The 22,919-nt window shown below is 48.6% G+C and overlaps 1 protein-coding gene across 1 annotated transcript in view; it reads left to right on the forward strand.

Moving 5' to 3' along the window:
• Positions 1-467: 467 nt before the first annotated feature.
• The window catches only part of LOC146063190 (solute carrier family 22 member 7-like), a 40,966-nt gene continuing 18,514 nt past the window's right edge, over positions 468-22,919 (forward strand). The window contains exons 1-2 of the mRNA XM_083175343.1: positions 468-988; positions 1,800-1,903. Coding sequence (XP_083031469.1) covers positions 578-988; positions 1,800-1,903 — 515 coding nt within the window. The 5' untranslated portion in view covers positions 468-577. The remainder of the gene's footprint in view (positions 989-1,799; positions 1,904-22,919) is intronic.

Below are 22,919 nucleotides of genomic sequence, written 5' to 3' on the forward strand. Positions count from 1 at the left end.
GCCTCCCTTCAGTGGCCATCACCCCCAGGCAAATGCGTAAAGCTGCCTAGTGGTGGCGCCGGCCCTGATTATCTACCCCCTATACCGTAGCCGACGAGGAATATTGGCACTCCAGCAATTGTTGAACTACACATCCCAGCATGCCCTGCATGTTTTAGCATGGCCAAATAGCAAAACTGTTGCAGGGCATGCTGGGATGTGTAGTTGAACTACAGCTGGAGTGCCAAGGTTCCCCATCAGTGACCTATAGCTTGAGGTGCATTTTCTCTGTAGTAAGCTGGGTGACTCCTGATTCCTATGAAGCATGACTCCTGTCAGATGACTGACTCTCTGCCCAGCACAAACACTTAGAACATGTAAGATATAAAGAGGAGGTATACTATGTCTGCAAGGCACCCTCGTAGGATCATGCACAAATCTCAGGACTGGACGGAATTGGCAGCTTACACAACATCCCAGCGCAAGGAAAATTTCATATTACAGAGTCAACATCATCGTTGGTCCTTGAAGTATTAAAGAGAAAAAGCTTCAGTAACTCTAGGCTGCCATTAATCTATGCTTATTCCTCCAACTAACAATGGATTTATTAACCTTCCCCGTCAACTCTGCTGCCAAGATGATGAATTTTGATGATTTGCTCATTGAGGCCGGTGGATTCGGTAGATTCCAAGTTCTCACTTTGCTAAACCTGTGCATCCCCCGGCTCATCATCCCACTACACTTCCTACAACACATCTTCATCTCAGCTGTTCCACCCCATCACTGTACCGTTCCCAACCCGGGGAACCTGAGCCAGGAAGACCTTCTTCTCATCAACATCCCCAGAGAGGCCGATGGGTCCTTCAGTTCCTGTACCATGTATTCCCAGGCACAGCCTCACCTGCTACTGAACAGATCCCAGAAGATGGTCAATGAGTCCCTGGTGCAGGGATGTCACCACGGCTGGACCTATGATGTCTCCACGTTCTCCTCCACCACCGCCACAGAGGTAGGACCTATCTTTTTCACCATAGCGGTCAACCTCATATCGTAGCAGTAGGCTCATAGCACATATCTATAGAAATTCAGTTTTTAATTGGAGGTACAAAACTATTGAAGTTATCATTCATTTATTAATATTATTATATAAGAGAAGCTAGTTGAGAATTGACCCGCAGCTTGTGGGGACTGACAGAGTCCAGCGGTCAAGTTATATTTTGATTGGACTGTCCTTTGGCAAATCAAAGACTGGGTTTCCAATGTGAGAGTAAAAATGTCCGACATCTGTCCATCACTTAATCATGTCTGCAACTACCATCACAGGACCAACTGGATACCCCCCAGCAGTCCCTGCGGCATGCGCGTCACTGTACAAATGAGCAGATAGGACTCCTAAACCTGAAAATCCAATCCTTGCACAGGGCGTCTCTTAACGCAAGAGCTGCCCTTTGTGATTTTCTGCGTGCATGAATCGTTAAGCCCCATTCACACTAGCCGACCAGGGGTACTGATGATATAGTTTACTATATCGTCAGTGCCACTGGTCAAACCAGATAGTGCGCACACACAGAACAATATTGGTTACCGACATCTCCTCTGACCCACTGAATATGTGGGTCGTTGGCTATATAGCCAAAATTGACCTGCAACACAGCAGACGGAAGCGGTCTTTAACGATGCCCGGGAGTGGGTATGGGTCATTGAGTCAACCAACTTTAGGTTTGGGATCCATCAGATTACAGAGGTGAATCCTGAGTGTAGATAAGAGGCATGGGGTGCATCCGGTAACATAAACCTCTGTTTATCTCCTTATGTTACAGTGGGATCTAGTGTGTGACAAGAAATGGCTGAATCAGGCCTTGGTCAGTTTCTTTTATGGTGGAGTTACAGTGGGGGCCATCGTCCTAGGATATCTGTCTGACAGGTGAGTGAGCCCAGGTGAGCCTGAAGCTGCAGCTATATGGATGGACTAGTTAACATAAGCACTGGCTGTTGTATATGAACATAAAGCATACTTGCCTACTTTTGAAAACTAGTTTCAGGGAGATTATAGTTGGTAGCACAATTTTGCACAGCACCCCATTGAGGGGGCGTGTCATGCTCTACCCAAAGGGTAGTTCCATATATGGAGAGATTGGGAAAAGAGAAAAGAGATTGTGAACGTGGCACCTAGAAGCGTGGGTGTGTACTGCTACAACTGAGAGGAATCTTTTAATAATTACTTATATCCAAATGTAGATGAGCCCCAAAGCAGTTAGTAAGAGCTACTATACTTGGTAAAGTGCTGGGAAATAGTGCAGATGATTCAATGTAAATGTATCTGTCTCTCATTCCTCTTTCACCAAAAAATGTAACAGTGTAATGTGGACTAGGGGAAATGAGGGAGATTGCTAGACTAATGAGGGAGAGAGGGAGATTGGTGTTATTTCAGGGAGTCTCCTGCAGAATGCAGGAGGATAGGCAACTATGACATAAAGGTGAGTATGAGTGCAGACTAGTGTGATCAGATGGATAGGTATGAGCGCAGGCTGAGTGCATGAGTGGGCAGGATAGTGTTAGTGCAGGCTAGTGGGTTATGCATGGATAAACAGGTGAGCATGAGTTAAGTAACTGTATATGGATGAAATGTGGTTAGTGTAAGATTAGGCTGTAATGTATGAATAGACAAGTGAGTGAGTGCAGTATAATATATATACTATTGATGGACAGAAGAGTATGAGTGAGGCAGGAGAGCGTAGGATGGGGTGTATGAATAGACAAGTGAGTGAGTTCAGGCTAGTATATATGCTATGGATGGACAGAAGAGTATGAGTGAGGCAGATGAGCATAGGATGGAGTGTATGAATAGACAAGTGAGTGAGTGCAGGCTAGTATATATGCTATAGATGGACAGAAGAGAATGAAGAGAGAGGCAGGTGAGCGTAGGCTGGATTGTATGAATAGACAAGTGAGTGAGTGCAGCCTAGTATATGTGCTCTAGATAGATGGCAGAGTATGAGTGAGGCAGGTGAGCGTAGGATGGAGTGTATGAATAGATGAGTGAGTGCAGGCTAGTATATATGCTATAGATGGAAAGAAGAGTATGAGTGAGGCAGGTGAGCGTAGAATGGAGTCTGTGATTAGACAAGTGAGTGAGTGCAGCCTAGTATATATGCTATGGATGGACAGACGGGTATGAGTGAGGCAGATGAGCATAGGATGGAGTGTATGAATAGACAAGTGAGTGAGTGCCGGTTAGTATATATGCTATAGATGGACAGAGGTGTATGAGTGAGGCAGGAGAGCGTAGGATGGAGTGTATGAATAGACAAGTGAGTGAGTGCAGGCTATGTATATATGCTATAGATGGACAGAAGAGTATGAGGAGAGAGGCAGGTGAGCAAGGGATGGAGTGTATGAATAGACAAGTGAGTGAATGCAGTCTAGTATATATGCTATAGATGGACAGAAGAGTATGAGTGAGGCAGGTGAGAGTAGGATGGAGTGTATGAATAGACCAGTGAGTGAATGCAGTCTAGTATATATGCTATAGATGGACAGACGAGTATGAGTGAGGCAGGTGAGAGTAGGATGGAGTGTATGAATAGACAAGGGAGTAAATGCAGGCTAGTATATATGCTATAGATGGACAGAAGAGTATGAGTGAGTCAGGTGAGCGTAGGACGGAGTGTATGAATAGACAAGTGAGTGAGTGCAGCCTAGTATATATGCTATGGATGGACAGACGAGTATGAGTGAGGCAGGTGAGAGTAGGTGTCACGAACCTGACTTGTTTCACATTTATTTCCTGATGCTGGTCTGGTTCCTAGCTGCTGCTGTTGCAGCTGCTTTCCATTCCTCAGTGATTAACTCCAATGAAGCTTCCTGAGTTCTGCACTAGTCACATGTTCCAGGTACTCAAGGTATAATTCTTAGTTCTGGCTGCTGCTGCAGCTGCAGACAATTAGCAATCACCTGGAGGAATATAAGCCAGCTTCCCAGAGTCCTCCTTGCCTTGAACAACTGTTCATTCTGCTTCCTGAGTGGTTACCCCAGAGACAGAGAGTTCCAAGGCTCCTGGTTATCCAGTCTCCTGTGATCCCATCTCCAAGTGTCCTGCTGCTACTTACCTGGTTCCGGTCATCTCCAGAGACTCCTGCTAATTCCATCCTGCGGTTGAGTGAGCAAGCTATTCCCTGCAGAGGATACCACTGGCACTGGCTAGTAATCTCCACTAGCTCTCAGGCTAGACCCCTTGGCTCCCAGGCCAAACTACCTTCAAACCTATCAGTGACTTTCTTCCATCTCAGTCCTGATCTGCCGACAGGCACTGTCTACCTCACAGTCGACACTCAGCTTCTGCCGTCTATCCCTGACTAACAACATCTGTGTCATCCCTGACGTCCATCAGTTGCTGCATCTGAGTATTGTCACGTTATCATCTATTGTCGACATTGTGTCAACTGTTTCCCAAAGGGCCTCCAGAGACTCTGTGCTGCCGTCATCTCCTGGTGACTAACAACATCCGTGTCATCTCCGACGTCCACCAGTTGCCGCATTCAAGCATTTTCACACCTACATCTGTTGTCGACATCCTGTGTCAACTGTTTTCCCAAGTGTCTCCAGAGGTTCTGTCACTCTCTCCAGGTTATCTACATCCTGTACTGACGACTCCCAGGTCATCACCACTGGCTCCCAGGCCATCCCGCAGCTCCCAGGCTGCCAACTGTCATCACCGGCTCCCAGGCCGTCTCGCAGCTCCCAGGCTGCCAACTACAACTCCGGCTCCCAGGCCATCCCGCAGCTCCCAGGCTGCCAGCTGTCATCACCGGCTTCCAGGCCGTCTCGCAGCTTCCAGGCTGCCAACTACAACTCCGGCTCCCAGGCCATCCCGCAGCTCCCAGGCTGTCAACTGTCATCTCCGGCTCCCAGGCCGTCTCGCAGCTCCCAGGCTGCCAACTACAACTCCGGCTCCCAGGCCGTCCCACAGCTCCCAGGCTGTCTACTATCTTCCCCGGCTCTCAGGCCGTCTCCAAAGACATTTCCTCATTTCTCCAGTGTCCTCACTCCCAGCCCGCGTCCAGAGGACCAGGACAGGGGGCCGCGACCTGCTTGCCAGACGCAGCCACGCCCATAGTTCCTTGCGGGACTTCCTGGTGAACACCGCTGGCAGGTTAGACTCCGCGCCCCTGCTTCTGGTCTCCGCCAACCCTCTGGTTCGCTCTGCTCGGCTTCCCAGTCTCCTCTGAGAATCCATCCTGTTGCTATACCGGTGCCTCCAGTCGCCTCACATCTGACTGCCGACATCCTACGTCGACAACTCCCGCAGCTTCCAGACTGTTCACTGTCAACCTCGGCTTCCAGGCCGTCTCAAGGCACAACTCCAGCCTCAGTCCCAGCCTGTACCCAGAGGGCCAGAGCAGGAGGCTGCGCCCCTGTTCCTGGTCGTTGCCAACACTGAGTTACTGTGCCCTGGTTTCCCTGTGTAGGTCACATACCAAACCTTCTATATCCTGCTACCCAGCGCCCTCCACTGGCCCACCACGGTCACAGCTGAGTACACAAGAACCCTCGGTGCTGACAGATTGTTCAAGGCAGATGTACTTGGCTCACGACCCAAGTGTGGGACCAGCGGCTCTTCCAGGTGTCTCCGGCCATATGAAGATCCAAGAAGCCACTCAGCAAGGGATAATGAAGAGTCTCCAGGGAGTATCCACCCGATTGGATACTATACAGCAGTCGTTGACACCTCTTGCGTCGACTGCCAAAAAATTTTTTGCGTCACCTGTTACCACTTCCAGTTTGGATGATCTCCATCAATTTCTGGGTACTTCTAGTCCACGTTCCAATTCAACACCAGTTGTTCCAGTAACCTGTCCCCGGTCCCCCATGGATTGTCCGCGGATTTCCCACTTCCCTTATCAAAGGGATTTTGAGCCTCTGAGTGTTCTTCATAAATTGTTGGAACAGCTGCAAAGTCTTCTGTCCACTATAATTCTGCTAATACCAGAGATTCTTCAGAGTACACAAGTTACCGCAAGAAGTTCCGTGCAAACCACTGCAACGAAACAATCTCCTGTTACAAACTCTCTTAGAAATAATCTATTCTCTTCCATGCAGTGTGAAGACAAAGTCAGGAGGTTCTCGCATCCCAAATGCTCGGAAGCTGAACGTCAGCGTCGCAGACAGCTCCACCTATGCTTCTACTGTGGTTGTGCTAGTCACCTTATTAGAGACTGTAACCTCTGTACATCCAGGAGGGGTGACAAGCCCCAATACCGCACTGCTCTTTTGCATAATTCTTCTGAAACATCTGCTCCCGCCATCTCTGCCTCAGTCACGCATATTCCTAGTTCCAAGTCTGAGAACCAGAGGAGGATGTACAAGTCTTGCGTCACTAAAAGTGTCCCAGATTCCTTAGTCCCAAATAAAACATCTGTGTCCGTAGCCTCGGATGAGGTACCTGATCCTGTAGCTTGTGTTGGGACATCTGTAGCTACAATCCAAGGAAGTGTTTTGAAAATATCAGCCTCCAGCGAGGCATCTGATGCTTTGACCCCAGAAGAGGTTTCTGTTTCTCCAGTTCCAGAAATGGCACCCAAGCCATTTACTCCAGGTCAGCCTTCTTCCTGTGCCATTATGTCTACACCCTGTGTAGTCCAGGTCCAAGACGGACCATCTGTATACCCGGATTCTGTCCGTTCCGGTTCCAGCCCGGACTCCGCCTGTTCCAGTGTCGAACTTCAGTCTAATCCTCTTAGTAATGGTCTTCCCATTATGAACCTAAAAGGAGGTTCAGGTTCAAATTCTTCAATGGACCGTCTACTCCCAACGGATGAAGTTGTTACCATAATCCCAGAGACTTCCTCCATCAGCCTAAATACTGAAGATTTTACTGTAAGTAGTTCACCATTGTACTTTGAGGGTGATTTTGCCCAATTTCGCTGTATTCTCCAAAAAATCCTCGCACAGATGGATTCTGATCCATCAGTAGTCATAACTCCTGCTAACGCAGTTAGACTTTTACTACTCTCCTTCAAAGGTAAAGCCTTGGAATGGGCTAATTCCTTCATCGAATCTAAGGATCCTATACTTAGTGACCTCCCGGCATTTCTAAAAGCAGTTCAAAGAGAATTCCCTCCAAAACCAGCTCCTTTGGGACCTTTGAAAGGTTCCGCCAGGGTCACTGAGAGCTTATCCACTACTGCACCATCATTTTCCGAACAAGATCAAGTTATATTGAATCAAGGTATATCTCAATTAAAAGATTGCAATTCCTCCACGGTATATCAGCAGTCTCAAATTTCTGGAGTATCCAAACTTGAACAAGACCAGAGACTACAGGATCCGTATATTAACAGTCATCACATCTCCAGAGATAAAGATGTTTCTATACCCCATTCTCCTGACTTAAGGTTGGGTGTAGTTTCACTCTGTTCTTCGGCAGGTTCTTTTAGGAATTCTAGTCTCATGGATGTACCAGCTAACATCACTTCGGTCCCTAAAGAGAGGAATACTGATCATTCAGAGTCTGCAATCTGTATTGGTTCTTCTACTTTACATTATTCACATGACTCTCTAACTGATATCTCCAAGAGAAAGGATCATATATGTCCACTAGAATTGGACTCAGATTCCGATTATGACCCAGTTTATGATGAAACTCCCTATCCAGGAGGTTTTATCCTTCCCGACCATGTTTTTCTCCAAGACGATACTCCAATAAATTCAGGTTTTTTTGATGATGGATGGTCCACCTGTTCCGAAGATGAAAACTAAGAGGATCTGTGAAAAACTCAGTTGTGAGTTCTTTAGTTCCCCTGCCAAGTTCATTGGGGTGTCCGGAGTCCACCCTAAAAAGGGGGGGTACTGTCACGAACCTGACTTGTTTCACATTTATTTCCTGATGCTGGTCTGGTTCCTAGCTGCTGCTGTTGCAGCAGCTGCTTTCCATTCCTCAGTGATTAACTCCAATGAAGCTTCCTGAGTTCTGCACTAGTCACATGTTCCAGGTACTCAAGGTATAATTCTTAGTTCTGGCTGCTGCTGCAGCTGCAGACAATTAGCAATCACCTGGAGGAATATAAGCCAGCTTCCCAGAGTCCTCCTTGCCTTGAACAACTGTTCATTCTGCTTCCTGAGTGGTTACCCCAGAGACAGAGAGTTCCAAGGCTCCTGGTTATCCAGTCTCCTGTGATCCCATCTCCAAGTGTCCTGCTGCTACTTACCTGGTTCCGGTCATCTCCAGAGACTCCTGCTAATTCCATCCTGCGGTTGAGTGAGCAAGCTATTCCCTGCAGAGGATACCACTGGCACTGGCTAGTAATCTCCACTAGCTCTCAGGCTAGACCCCTTGGCTCCCAGGCCAAACTACCTTCAAACCTATCAGTGACTTTCTTCCATCTCAGTCCTGATCTGCCGACAGGCACTGTCTACCTCACAGTCGACACTCAGCTTCTGCCGTCTATCCCTGACTAACAACATCTGTGTCATCCCTGACGTCCATCAGTTGCTGCATCTGAGTATTGTCACGTTATCATCTATTGTCGACATTGTGTCAACTGTTTCCCAAAGGGCCTCCAGAGACTCTGTGCTGCCGTCATCTCCTGGTGACTAACAACATCCGTGTCATCTCCGACGTCCACCAGTTGCCGCATTCAAGCATTTTCACACCTACATCTGTTGTCGACATCCTGTGTCAACTGTTTTCCCAAGTGTCTCCAGAGGTTCTGTCACTCTCTCCAGGTTATCTACATCCTGTACTGACGACTCCCAGGTCATCACCACTGGCTCCCAGGCCATCCCGCAGCTCCCAGGCTGCCAACTGTCATCACCGGCTCCCAGGCCGTCTCGCAGCTCCCAGGCTGCCAACTACAACTCCGGCTCCCAGGCCATCCCGCAGCTCCCAGGCTGCCAGCTGTCATCACCGGCTTCCAGGCCGTCTCGCAGCTTCCAGGCTGCCAACTACAACTCCGGCTCCCAGGCCATCCCGCAGCTCCCAGGCTGTCAACTGTCATCTCCGGCTCCCAGGCCGTCTCGCAGCTCCCAGGCTGCCAACTACAACTCCGGCTCCCAGGCCGTCCCACAGCTCCCAGGCTGTCTACTATCTTCCCCGGCTCTCAGGCCGTCTCCAAAGACATTTCCTCATTTCTCCAGTGTCCTCACTCCCAGCCCGCGTCCAGAGGACCAGGACAGGGGGCCGCGACCTGCTTGCCAGACGCAGCCAAGCCCATAGTTCCTTGCGGGACTTCCTGGTGAACACCGCTGGCAGGTTAGACTCCGCGCCCCTGCTTCTGGTCTCCGCCAACCCTCTGGTTCGCTCTGCTCGGCTTCCCAGTCTCCTCTGAGAATCCATCCTGTTGCTATACCGGTGCCTCCAGTCGCCTCACATCTGACTGCCGACATCCTACGTCGACAACTCCCGCAGCTTCCAGACTGTTCACTGTCAACCTCGGCTTCCAGGCCGTCTCAAGGCACAACTCCAGCCTCAGTCCCAGCCTGTACCCAGAGGGCCAGAGCAGGAGGCTGCGCCCCTGTTCCTGGTCGTTGCCAACACTGAGTTACTGTGCCCTGGTTTCCCTGTGTAGGTCACATACCAAACCTTCTATATCCTGCTACCCAGCGCCCTCCACTGGCCCACCACGGTCACAGCTGAGTACACAAGAACCCTCGGTGCTGACAGATTGTTCAAGGCAGATGTACTTGGCTCACGACCCAAGTGTGGGACCAGCGGCTCTTCCAGGTGTCTCCGGCCATATGAAGATCCAAGAAGCCACTCAGCAAGGGATAATGAAGAGTCTCCAGGGAGTATCCACCCGATTGGATACTATACAGCAGTCGTTGACACCTCTTGCGTCGACTGCCAAAAAATTTTTTGCGTCACCTGTTACCACTTCCAGTTTGGATGATCTCCATCAATTTCTGGGTACTTCTAGTCCACGTTCCAATTCAACACCAGTTGTTCCAGTAACCTGTCCCCGGTCCCCCATGGATTGTCCGCGGATTTCCCACTTCCCTTATCAAAGGGATTTTGAGCCTCTGAGTGTTCTTCATAAATTGTTGGAACAGCTGCAAAGTCTTCTGTCCACTATAATTCTGCTAATACCAGAGATTCTTCAGAGTACACAAGTTACCGCAAGAAGTTCCGTGCAAACCACTGCAACGAAACAATCTCCTGTTACAAACTCTCTTAGAAATAATCTATTCTCTTCCATGCAGTGTGAAGACAAAGTCAGGAGGTTCTCGCATCCCAAATGCTCGGAAGCTGAACGTCAGCGTCGCAGACAGCTCCACCTATGCTTCTACTGTGGTTGTGCTAGTCACCTTATTAGAGACTGTAACCTCTGTACATCCAGGAGGGGTGACAAGCCCCAATACCGCACTGCTCTTTTGCATAATTCTTCTGAAACATCTGCTCCCGCCATCTCTGCCTCAGTCACGCATATTCCTAGTTCCAAGTCTGAGAACCAGAGGAGGATGTACAAGTCTTGCGTCACTAAAAGTGTCCCAGATTCCTTAGTCCCAAATAAAACATCTGTGTCCGTAGCCTCGGATGAGGTACCTGATCCTGTAGCTTGTGTTGGGACATCTGTAGCTACAATCCAAGGAAGTGTTTTGAAAATATCAGCCTCCAGCGAGGCATCTGATGCTTTGACCCCAGAAGAGGTTTCTGTTTCTCCAGTTCCAGAAATGGCACCCAAGCCATTTACTCCAGGTCAGCCTTCTTCCTGTGCCATTATGTCTACACCCTATGTAGTCCAGGTCCAAGACGGACCATCTGTATACCCGGATTCTGTCCGTTCCGGTTCCAGCCCGGACTCCGCCTGTTCCAGTGTCGAACTTCAGTCTAATCCTCTTAGTAATGGTCTTCCCATTATGAACCTAAAAGGAGGTTCAGGTTCAAATTCTTCAATGGACCGTCTACTCCCAACGGATGAAGTTGTTACCATAATCCCAGAGACTTCCTCCATCAGCCTAAATACTGAAGATTTTACTGTAAGTAGTTCACCATTGTACTTTGAGGGTGATTTTGCCCAATTTCGCTGTATTCTCCAAAAAATCCTCGCACAGATGGATTCTGATCCATCAGTAGTCATAACTCCTGCTAACGCAGTTAGACTTTTACTACTCTCCTTCAAAGGTAAAGCCTTGGAATGGGCTAATTCCTTCATCGAATCTAAGGATCCTATACTTAGTGACCTCCCGGCATTTCTAAAAGCAGTTCAAAGAGAATTCCCTCCAAAACCAGCTCCTTTGGGACCTTTGAAAGGTTCCGCCAGGGTCACTGAGAGCTTATCCACTACTGCACCATCATTTTCCGAACAAGATCAAGTTATATTGAATCAAGGTATATCTCAATTAAAAGATTGCAATTCCTCCACGGTATATCAGCAGTCTCAAATTTCTGGAGTATCCAAACTTGAACAAGACCAGAGACTACAGGATCCGTATATTAACAGTCATCACATCTCCAGAGATAAAGATGTTTCTATACCCCATTCTCCTGACTTAAGGTTGGGTGTAGTTTCACTCTGTTCTTCGGCAGGTTCTTTTAGGAATTCTAGTCTCATGGATGTACCAGCTAACATCACTTCGGTCCCTAAAGAGAGGAATACTGATCATTCAGAGTCTGCAATCTGTATTGGTTCTTCTACTTTACATTATTCACATGACTCTCTAACTGATATCTCCAAGAGAAAGGATCATATATGTCCACTAGAATTGGACTCAGATTCCGATTATGACCCAGTTTATGATGAAACTCCCTATCCAGGAGGTTTTATCCTTCCCGACCATGTTTTTCTCCAAGACGATACTCCAATAAATTCAGGTTTTTTTGATGATGGATGGTCCACCTGTTCCGAAGATGAAAACTAAGAGGATCTGTGAAAAACTCAGTTGTGAGTTCTTTAGTTCCCCTGCCAAGTTCATTGGGGTGTCCGGAGTCCACCCTAAAAAGGGGGGGTACTGTCACGAACCTGACTTGTTTCACATTTATTTCCTGATGCTGGTCTGGTTCCTAGCTGCTGCTGTTGCAGCAGCTGCTTTCCATTCCTCAGTGATTAACTCCAATGAAGCTTCCTGAGTTCTGCACTAGTCACATGTTCCAGGTACTCAAGGTATAATTCTTAGTTCTGGCTGCTGCTGCAGCTGCAGACAATTAGCAATCACCTGGAGGAATATAAGCCAGCTTCCCAGAGTCCTCCTTGCCTTGAACAACTGTTCATTCTGCTTCCTGAGTGGTTACCCCAGAGACAGAGAGTTCCAAGGCTCCTGGTTATCCAGTCTCCTGTGATCCCATCTCCAAGTGTCCTGCTGCTACTTACCTGGTTCCGGTCATCTCCAGAGACTCCTGCTAATTCCATCCTGCGGTTGAGTGAGCAAGCTATTCCCTGCAGAGGATACCACTGGCACTGGCTAGTAATCTCCACTAGCTCTCAGGCTAGACCCCTTGGCTCCCAGGCCAAACTACCTTCAAACCTATCAGTGACTTTCTTCCATCTCAGTCCTGATCTGCCGACAGGCACTGTCTACCTCACAGTCGACACTCAGCTTCTGCCGTCTATCCCTGACTAACAACATCTGTGTCATCCCTGACGTCCATCAGTTGCTGCATCTGAGTATTGTCACGTTATCATCTATTGTCGACATTGTGTCAACTGTTTCCCAAAGGGCCTCCAGAGACTCTGTGCTGCCGTCATCTCCTGGTGACTAACAACATCCGTGTCATCTCCGACGTCCACCAGTTGCCGCATTCAAGCATTTTCACACCTACATCTGTTGTCGACATCCTGTGTCAACTGTTTTCCCAAGTGTCTCCAGAGGTTCTGTCACTCTCTCCAGGTTATCTACATCCTGTACTGACGACTCCCAGGTCATCACCACTGGCTCCCAGGCCATCCCGCAGCTCCCAGGCTGCCAACTTTCATCACCGGCTCCCAGGCCGTCTCGCAGCTCCCAGGCTGCCAACTACAACTCCGGCTCCCAGGCCATCCCGCAGCTCCCAGGCTGCCAGCTGTCATCACCGGCTTCCAGGCCGTCTCGCAGCTTCCAGGCTGCCAACTACAACTCCGGCTCCCAGGCCATCCCGCAGCTCCCAGGCTGTCAACTGTCATCTCCGGCTCCCAGGCCGTCTCGCAGCTCCCAGGCTGCCAACTACAACTCCGGCTCCCAGGCCGTCCCACAGCTCCCAGGCTGTCTACTATCTTCCCCGGCTCTCAGGCCGTCTCCAAAGACATTTCCTCATTTCTCCAGTGTCCTCACTCCCAGCCCGCGTCCAGAGGACCAGGACAGGGGGCCGCGACCTGCTTGCCAGACGCAGCCAAGCCCATAGTTCCTTGCGGGACTTCCTGGTGAACACCGCTGGCAGGTTAGACTCCGCGCCCCTGCTTCTGGTCTCCGCCAACCCTCTGGTTCGCTCTGCTCGGCTTCCCAGTCTCCTCTGAGAATCCATCCTGTTGCTATACCGGTGCCTCCAGTCGCCTCACATCTGACTGCCGACATCCTACGTCGACAACTCCCGCAGCTTCCAGACTGTTCACTGTCAACCTCGGCTTCCAGGCCGTCTCAAGGCACAACTCCAGCCTCAGTCCCAGCCTGTACCCAGAGGGCCAGAGCAGGAGGCTGCGCCCCTGTTCCTGGTCGTTGCCAACACTGAGTTACTGTGCCCTGGTTTCCCTGTGTAGGTCACATACCAAACCTTCTATATCCTGCTACCCAGCACCCTCCACTGGCCCACCACGGTCACAGCTGAGTACACAAGAACCCTCGGTGCTGACAGTAGGATGGAGTGTATGAATAGACAAGGGAGTAAATGCAGGCTAGTATATATGCTATAGATGGACAGAAGAGTAGGAGGAGTGAGGCAGATGAGCGTAGGCTGGAGTGTATGAATAGATAAGTGAGTGAGTGCAGCCTAGTATATATGCTATGGATGGACAGACGAGTATGAGTGAGGCAGGTGAGCATAGGCTGGAGTGTATGAATAGACAAGTGAGTCAGTGCCGGCTAGTATATATGCTATAGATGGACAGAAGAGTATGAGTGAGTCAGGTGAGCGTAGGACGGAGTGTATGAATAGACAAGTGAGTGAGTGCCGGCTAGTATATATGCCATAGATGGACAGACGAGTATGAGTGAGGCAGGTGAGAGTAGGATGGAGTGTATGAATAGACAAGGGAGTAAATGCAGGCTAGTATATATGCTATAGATGGACAGAAGAGTAGGAGGAGTGAGGCAGATGAGCGTAGGCTGGAGTGTATGAATAGATAAGTGAGTGAGTGCAGCCTAGTATATATGCTATGGATGGACAGACGAGTATGAGTGAGGCAGGTGAGCGTAGGATGGAGTGTATGAATAGACAAGTGAGTGAGTGCAGGCTAATATATATGTTATAGATGGACGGCAGAGTATGAGTGAGGCAGGTGAGTGTAGGATGGAATGTATGAATAGACAAGTGAGTGAGTGCAGGCTAGTATATATGCTATAGATGGACAGAAGAGTATGAGTGAGGCAGGTGAGCTTTGGGTGCAGTGTACTATTAGACACGTGAGTGAGTGCAGGCTAGTATGCAGTATATGCTATAGATGGATGGAAGAGTATGAGTGAGGCAGGTGAGCGTAGCATGGAGTGTATGAATAGACAATTGAGTGAGTGCAGGCTAGTATATATGCTATTGATGGACAGAAGAGTATGAGTGAGGCAGGTGAGCGTAGGATGGAGTGTATGAATAGACAAGTGAGTGAGCGCCGGATAGTATATATGCTATAGATGGACAGAAGAGTATGAGTGAGGCAGGTGAGCTTAGGATGGAGTGTATGATTAGACATGTGAGTGAGTGCAGGCTAGTATATATGCTATAGATCAGCAGTTCTCAAACTGTGGGTCCTGACCTTCTCCGCATGGGGTCACGACTCCACGGTGCTGACCATCAGGCTGATGACTTTTCTAATCTCAGTCAGTGATTCAAGGAGTCAGAATAATCTGTTGAATTGTCTGTTATGTTAGACTCCTCCCATCACTCTGTGCCTCCACAATGCTGCCATGTGTCACGACTGGGGATTTGGGACCCGGGAGTGACCTTGGTGGCTAGCTGACAACCCAATGGAAACAGGACGGAGGCAAGTGGATACAAATTAGTAAAGTTTATTGCATAGAATGAACTGGTACAGGGGACATTTGAAAGTCTGTAAATGTCTTTGGAAAGCTGGGAACTGATAACAGTTACTTGGAGGCACGTAGTAGAGGCACGGGAGCACAGGAGCTGGAAAGCACAGAGTAGGGCCACTGGAGTGCAGGTGCCGGAAGCACGGAGTTGGACCACTGGAGAGCAGGTGCCGGAAGCACGGTAGGCAGTGGTGAAGGTGGTTGCGGGTGCAGGTACTGAGGCACGCAGAGGCAGGTGGACACAGGTGCAGATGCTGGAGCGTGCAGGTGCAAGTGGTCACAGGTGCAGGTAACTCGGAAGAACAGGTGCAGGAAACTCGGAAGCACAGGTGCAGGTAACTCGAAATGCAGGAATGGATGAACACTGGTGCAGATGAACACAGGTACAGGTAAGTCGGAAGCACAGGTGCAGGTAACTCAGAAGCACAGGTAACTTCGGAATGCAGGAACGAATGAACACTGGCACAGATGAACACAGGTGCAGGCGACTCGGGAACACAGGTGCAGGCGACTCGGGAACACAGGTGCAGGCGAATCGGGAACACAGGTGCAGGTGACTCGGGAACACAGGTGCTGGGACAGGAAGCAGGTACTGGATACAGGTACAGGGTAACACTGGTGCAGGTACTTGTAATGCAGGAACAGGTGAACACTGGTGCAGGGTCTTGAAGGCACACAGGTGTAGGAACGCTGGTGCAGGGTTTTGGAGGCACACAGGTGTAGGAACGCTGGTGCAGGGTCTTGGAAGCACACAGGTGTAGGAACGCTGGTGCAGGGTCTTGGAAGCACACAGGTGTAGGAATGCTGGTGCAGGGTCTTGGAAGCACACAGGTGTAGGAATGCTGGTGCAGGGTCTTGGAAGCACACAGGTGTAGGAACGCTGGTGCAGGATCTTGGAAGCACACAGGTGTAGGAATGCTGGTGCAGGTACTTGGAAGCAGGATGCAATGCTGGGTAGCTGGAATACCACAGAGCTTAAGCAGGAACACAAGCTGAAGCTTCCTCCCAAGTTATTGACAACAATGCAAAAGCAAAGCGTCTATGCAGGGCTGGGAGGATAACCCCTCAGAGCAGCACTGATTGGCCATCCGGGTGATTGGGAATGGCCACACCTGGAACAGTCTCTGGATGAGGCCAACAGGGAACTTGTATAAATCCTTTCAAGTGGTAACCACAGAGTTAATGGCTGAATCAGAATCACCCAGATGCTCATTACAAGCAAATACTCATATCTTGCTGCAGCAGGCTGAGAAACAAGACTGACAGGCAGGTAAGACAGAACAAACACACTGAGTTCTGGCAGGATTGTGACAGTACCCCCCCTTTTCGGGTGGCCACCGGACACTTCAGGAACTTTGAAGAAAAGTCACAATTCTGCCTCATCGTCAGAACAGGTGGACCATCCATCGTCGATGTAAACGGAATTCCCTTTCCATTGGACACGATAATGAGGATGACTTCCGTCCTGAAGGAACACTTGACTTGGACGAAGAGGACCACTGGAGAAAGACGTAGAATCAAATTCATCAGGGATAACTGAAGTATTTTTGACTGGAACTGAGAGACGAGAAGATCGGGCCCTTGAGGCTAAGGCACCACTAGGACTCAAAGTAAATCTTGTTCGATATCCAGGGGCTTTCGGATAGCCATCTTTAGCATCTAACTGAATTTTTCTCAGAGGTAAGACATGGCAAGGTGAAACAGGATTTTCAAGGAAAGGGGTAGAGTCATAATCCTCATCATACTCTGAATCAGAATCCATGTCTAGAGTTAAGACTGCCTTGCTCTGACTGGAGGTTTCTGAAGACTTGTTGGGGCAAGGTACCGTAGAAGGTTCCACTTGAGGATGAGACAGAGAAACACAGCCAACTCTTAAGCTCATGGGTACAGACCTTGAAGATGTGGGATATTCAGCAGAAAACTCGAAGGAATCTTTGGAAGGAGACAGAGCCATATAATTTAGTTCCATATCTATGGACTGAGTCTTCGGTGACGACTGTGAACCAGCCTGGCCCGAAAATTTTTGATATATTGGTCAAGAAGAGCTTGATCTTGTTCGGGGAGTTCCATCTTGGAGGACTGAGCTAAATCTGTGTTAAAGTATAGAGTCTCTAGAGTACTAACTGTTTTTTCAACACAGTGGGAGTCGATAGAAGACAGGCTGGAATTATCAGGATCAGATAAGTTTGGAAGAGTCTCTAGGCTGAAGGATAGTACAGACTTGGAAGTAGACAAACTTGGACCAGCTGGAACCGGAGGACATCCGATTGTACTTGAACCAGCTAGGACCGGCAGGGACTCTGGATTGACGGATGGGACCGGATGATCACTGAAGATGCTTAAACCGGCTGGGACCGGCAAGGACTCAGGATTGATGGATGGCAACGGATGATCACTGAATATACTTGAACCGGCTGGGACCGGCATGGACTCTGGACTGACGGTTAAGACCGGATGAGAACCAGAGGTGTCAGAATCGTCTGGAACGAAATGAGCCTCCTGACTGACGGCTGGAACCGGATGATCACTGAATATACTTGAACCGGCTGGGACCGGCATGGACTCTGGACTGACGGTTAAGACCGGATGAGAACCAGAGGTGTCGGAATCGTCTGGAACGAAATGAGCCTCCTGACTGACGGCTGGAACCGGATCATCAATGGAGGTATTTGAACCAGCTGGAACCGGAGTGGACACAGGACTGCGGACCCCCTCTTGGGGCTGAAGACTGCGGACCCCCTCTTGGGGCTGAAGACTGCGGACCCCCTCTTGGGGCTGAAGACTGCGGACCCCCTCTTGGGGCTGAAGACTGGATGTGGTCAGAATCATTTTGTTCTTGGGCTTGCGGAGTAAACAATTCTCAATGAAGTGGTCTGGATTACCACAGTAGAAACATAAATGGAGAGACCTGCGTCTTTGGCGTTCAGATTTTGAAAGCTGGGACCTCCGCTTGCCCTGGACACAAATTTCGCTCTGAAGGTTGGGAGGCCTTTCAGATTTCACAGGCACTGTCACTGAGACTCCTTTCACTTTGGAGCTGTAGCTGATGGGCTTCACAACCTCAGGAGTGTAACTGAGTAACGTAGTTATTATGGGAAAAATTTTTCCCAAAAGTTCTTGCAGCTGGATAAGTGAGTGGTGGTAGGTTCCCATTGGTATTGCTGTCAGATTTTGCATAGCCACTTTGAAGTCACTAGCCAAGTCCAGGGGCTTTTGCATACTGTCACGACTGGGGATTTGGGACCCGAGAGGGACCTTGGTGGCTAGCTGACAACCCAATGGAAACAGGACGGAGGCAAGTGGATTAGTAAAGTTTATTGCATAGAATGAACTGGTACAGGGGACATTTGAAAGTCTGTAAATGTCTTTGGAAAGCTGGGAACTGATAACAGTTACTTGGAGGCACGTAGTAGAGGCACGGGAGCACAGGAGCTGGAAAGCACAGAGTAGGGCCACTGGAGTGCAGGTGCCGGAAGCACGGAGTTGGACCACTGGAGAGCAGGTGCCGGAAGCACGGAGTTAGACCACTGGAGAGCAGGTGCCGGAAGCACGGTAGGCAGTGGTGAAGGTGGTTGCGGGTGCAGGTACTGAGGCACGCAGAGGCAGGTGGACACAGGTGCAGATGCTGGAGCGTGCGGGTGCAAGTGGTCACAGGTGCAGGTAACTCAGAAGAACAGGTGCAGGAAACTCGGAAGCACAGGTGCAGGTAACTCGAAATGCAGGAATGGATGAACACTGGTGCAGATGAACACAGGTACAGGTAAGTCGGAAGCACAGGTGCAGGTAACTCAGAAGCACAGGTGCAGGTAACTTCGGGAGGCAGGAACGGATGAACACTGGCACAGATGAACACAGGTGCAGGCGACTCGGGAACACAGGTGCAGGCGACTCGGGAACACAGGTGCAGGCGACTCGGGAACACAGGTGCAGGCGACTCGGGAACACAGGTGCAGGTGACTCGGGAACACAGGTGCAGGCGACTCGGGAACACAGGTGCAGGCGACTCGGGAACACAGGTGCTGGGACAGGAAGCAGGTACTGGATACAGGTACAGGGTAACACTGGTGCAGGTACTTGTAATGCAGGAACAGGTGAACACTGGTGCAGGGTCTTGAAGGCACACAGGTGTAGGAACGCTGGTGCAGGGTTTTGGAGGCACACAGGTGTAGGAACGCTGGTGCAGGGTTTTGGAGGCACACAGGTGTAGGAACGCTGGTGCAGGGTGTTGGAGGCACACAGGTGTAGGAACGCTGGTGCAGGGTGTTGGAGGCACACAGGTGTAGGAACGCTGGTGCAGGGTCTTGGAAGCACACAGGTGTAGGAATGATGAAAAGTCATGAGCAGACTGTGGAACGAACATTTACCACAAACGGGACAAATAAGCCAGATCTCATTGTGGATTTCACGCCGAAGGAAATAATACTGAGGCTAAGCAAACTCAAAACAAATAAATCACCAGGGCCAGATGGGATTCATCCAAGGGTATTAATGGAATTAAGGGATGAACTAGCTACCCCCCTACATTATATCTTTAGCAAGTCACTATCGTCAGGTATAGTACCAAAAGATTGGAGAATAGCAGAGGTAGTGCCAATATTCAAAAAAGGAATAAAGGAAGATCCCGCTAATTACAGACCCGTTAGTTTAACATCAATTGTGGGTAAACTATTTGAAGGATTTTTAAGGGATGGTATCCAGAAATATTTAGATCATCACCATCTACTCAGTGCTAACCAACATGGGTTCGTGAAAAATCGTTCATGCCAAACTAATCTACTAGGGTTCTATGAAGAGGTTAGTAAAAACCTCGATAATGGAAATGCTGTAGATGTGATTTTCCTAGATTTCGCTAAAGCATTTGATACTGTCCCACACAAGAGATTGATTAATAAAATGGAGAACCTAGGATTGGGTGAAAATATCTGCAGATGGGTAGGGAATTGGCTATGTAATAGAGAACAAAGAGTGGTTGTGAATGGTGCCGTATCAGATATGATACCGGTACTAAGTGGAGTGCCCCAGGGTTCGGTTTTGGGGCCCATTTTGTTTAACATTTTTATTAACGATATTGGGATAGGGTTACTCAGCAATGTATCCATCTTTGCGGACGATACAAAACTTAGCAAAGTCATCAAATCATCAGAAGATGTCACCATGCTTCAAAATGATCTTGCAATTCTAGATGAGTGGGCAAAAAAATGGAAGATGAGGTTCAATGTAGATAAATGTAAGGTTATGCACCTTGGGAGACACAACCAGTGTGCAAGTTACAACCTTAGCGGAGAGGAACTGGGTAATTCCATACTTGAAAAGGATCTAGGAGTCCAAATAGACAGCAAACTAGGATGTAGTGCCCATTGTAATGTAGCTACAAAAAAGGCCAACAAAATTCTGGCATGTATTAAGAGGGGAATGGAAACTAGGGACTCAAGGGTAATTATGCCACTATATAAAGCATTGGCGAGACCTCACCTAGAGTACGGAGTACAGTTCTGGGCCCCACACTATAAAAAGGACATCATAGAATTAGAAAAAGTCCAAAGGCGAGCAACAAAGCTTATGAGGGGAATGGAGAATTTAAGCTACGGGGAGAGATTAAGCAATTTGGGACTATTTACATTAGAAAAGAGACGTTTAAGGGGGGACATGCTCAACATGTACAAGTATATCAAGGGCCAATATAAGGAACTGTCACGCACCCTCTTTTCTACTAGAAAGGAATCTAGGACGCGAGGGCATGAGTATAGATTAGAAGAAAAAAGATTTCATTCAGCTAGTAGAAAGAATTTCTTTACGGTCAGAACAGTCAAACTCTGGAACTCTCTTCCCAGAGAGGTGGTAACGGCTGGCTCATTAAATGCGTTCAAGGCAAAGTTGGACAAACATTTACTGGAGAAAAACATCCATGGGTACAAATAAGAAATATAATTTGTCTGTAAAATACCAGAACCTACCAAATCAGCAATGGATATCTATACCAGGTTGAACTAGATGGACGCAAGTCTTTTTTCAGCCTTACCTACTATGTAACTATGTAAAAGAGTATGAATGAGGCAGGTGAGCGTAGGATGGAGTGTATGAATAGACAAGTGAGTGAGTGCAGGCTAGTATATATGCTATTGATGGACAGAAGAGTATGAATGAGGCAGGTGAGCGTAGGATGGAGTGTATGAATAGACAAGTGAGTGAGTGCCGGCTAGTATATATGCTATTGATGGACAGAAGTGTATGAGTGAGGCAGATGAGCGTAGGCTGGAGTGTATGAATAGACAAGTGAATGAGTGCCGGCTAGTATATATGCTATAGATGGACAGAAGAGTATGAGTGAGGCAGGTGAGTGTAGAATGGAGTCTGTGATTAGACAAGTGAGTGAGTGCAGGCTAGTATATATGCTATAGATGGACAGAAGAGTATGAGTGAGTCAGGTGAGCGTAGGATGGAGTGTATGAATAGACAAGTGAGTGAGTGCTGGCTAGTATATGTGCTATAAATGGACAGAAGAGTATGAGTGATGCAGGTGAGAGCGTAGGATGGAGTGTATGAATAGATGAGTGAGTGCCGGCTAGTATATATGCTATAGATGGACAGAAGAGTATGAGTGAGGCAGGTGAGCGTAGAATGGAGTCTGTGATTACACAAGTGAGTGAGTGCCGGCTAGTATATATGCTATAGATGGACATAAGAGTATGAGTGAGGCAGGTGAGCGTAGGGTGGAGTGTACACTGTATAGAATAAACTGATCTGGGCTATAGTGGGGCCGACATATTAATGGCTTAGTCCAATAGAACAAGCAGGGGCCAATCATCAGGGACAATCATTTACAATGCAAAATCAAACTGGTTTTGAAAAAAATGGAGATTTCCTACCAATTCTCTCACTCTCTGAATCTCTCATCCTCTCATCCTATTACATTCCCCCCCCATGTCTGATTGGTTGCCCATAGCAACATCCCATGTGAAATAGGGATATATACGACTGACCGCGGGTCAGTGTGCCGGTGGTCAAAATACTGATACCGGTATTCTGACGTAAGGATTCTTACGCTCCCCCTGCCCACCCTAATCTGCCCCCCCCCCCCCCCTCTCGCTGACCATCTCGGCTGCCTGCCACTAACCCTTCCCACTAGCACCTAACCCTAACCCCCGCATCCCAACACCTAAACATAACCAGCACCCTAACAATAACCTCCCTCTAAGTCGTCGCCCCCTAGTGCTCCCTAGACTTACCTTCGTTATACTGGCAGTTGGGATTCTGGCGCCGGCATCCTAATTGCTGTCGGGATTCCAGCATAGGTCTCCTGGCGGCCGTGGGAATACCGATGTCATGTCGCATTCCATACTAAAAATGATGCTATTTGTATCACTTATCCTGTTCTGCTAGTTCTATGGAAGGGAATGCCACTTCCTGCAGCAGTGCAATTTCTTACAATCATAAATTAGGAATATTTAACTCTTATTTTATTTATTTATTTATTAACAGTTGCTTATATAGCACACACATATTCCGCAGCGCTTTACAGAGAATATTTGGTCCCTGCCCCAGTGGAGCTTACAGATGGAGCCTTCTTCAACTAGCCATCTCTGGATAGCCATGGTGAGCCATGGCTCACCAAGGCCTATTCTCAGCTGCAATTAAATACATAGAACAACAGAGTAGGGGATTCGCATAGGATTAAGTCCTACAGCTCTGGCTCACTTAATCCTATTAAAGGGCTAGATGAGGAGGGATCTATCTGTACACTCTATATTCCTTACAACATGTACACGCACACAGACATTCTAGGGTTAGTTTTTGTG

This window comes from Crinia signifera, chromosome 3, assembly GCF_055691185.1.
Source record: "Crinia signifera chromosome 3, ASM5569118v1, whole genome shotgun sequence".
Taxonomy (NCBI): domain Eukaryota; kingdom Metazoa; phylum Chordata; class Amphibia; order Anura; family Myobatrachidae; genus Crinia; species Crinia signifera.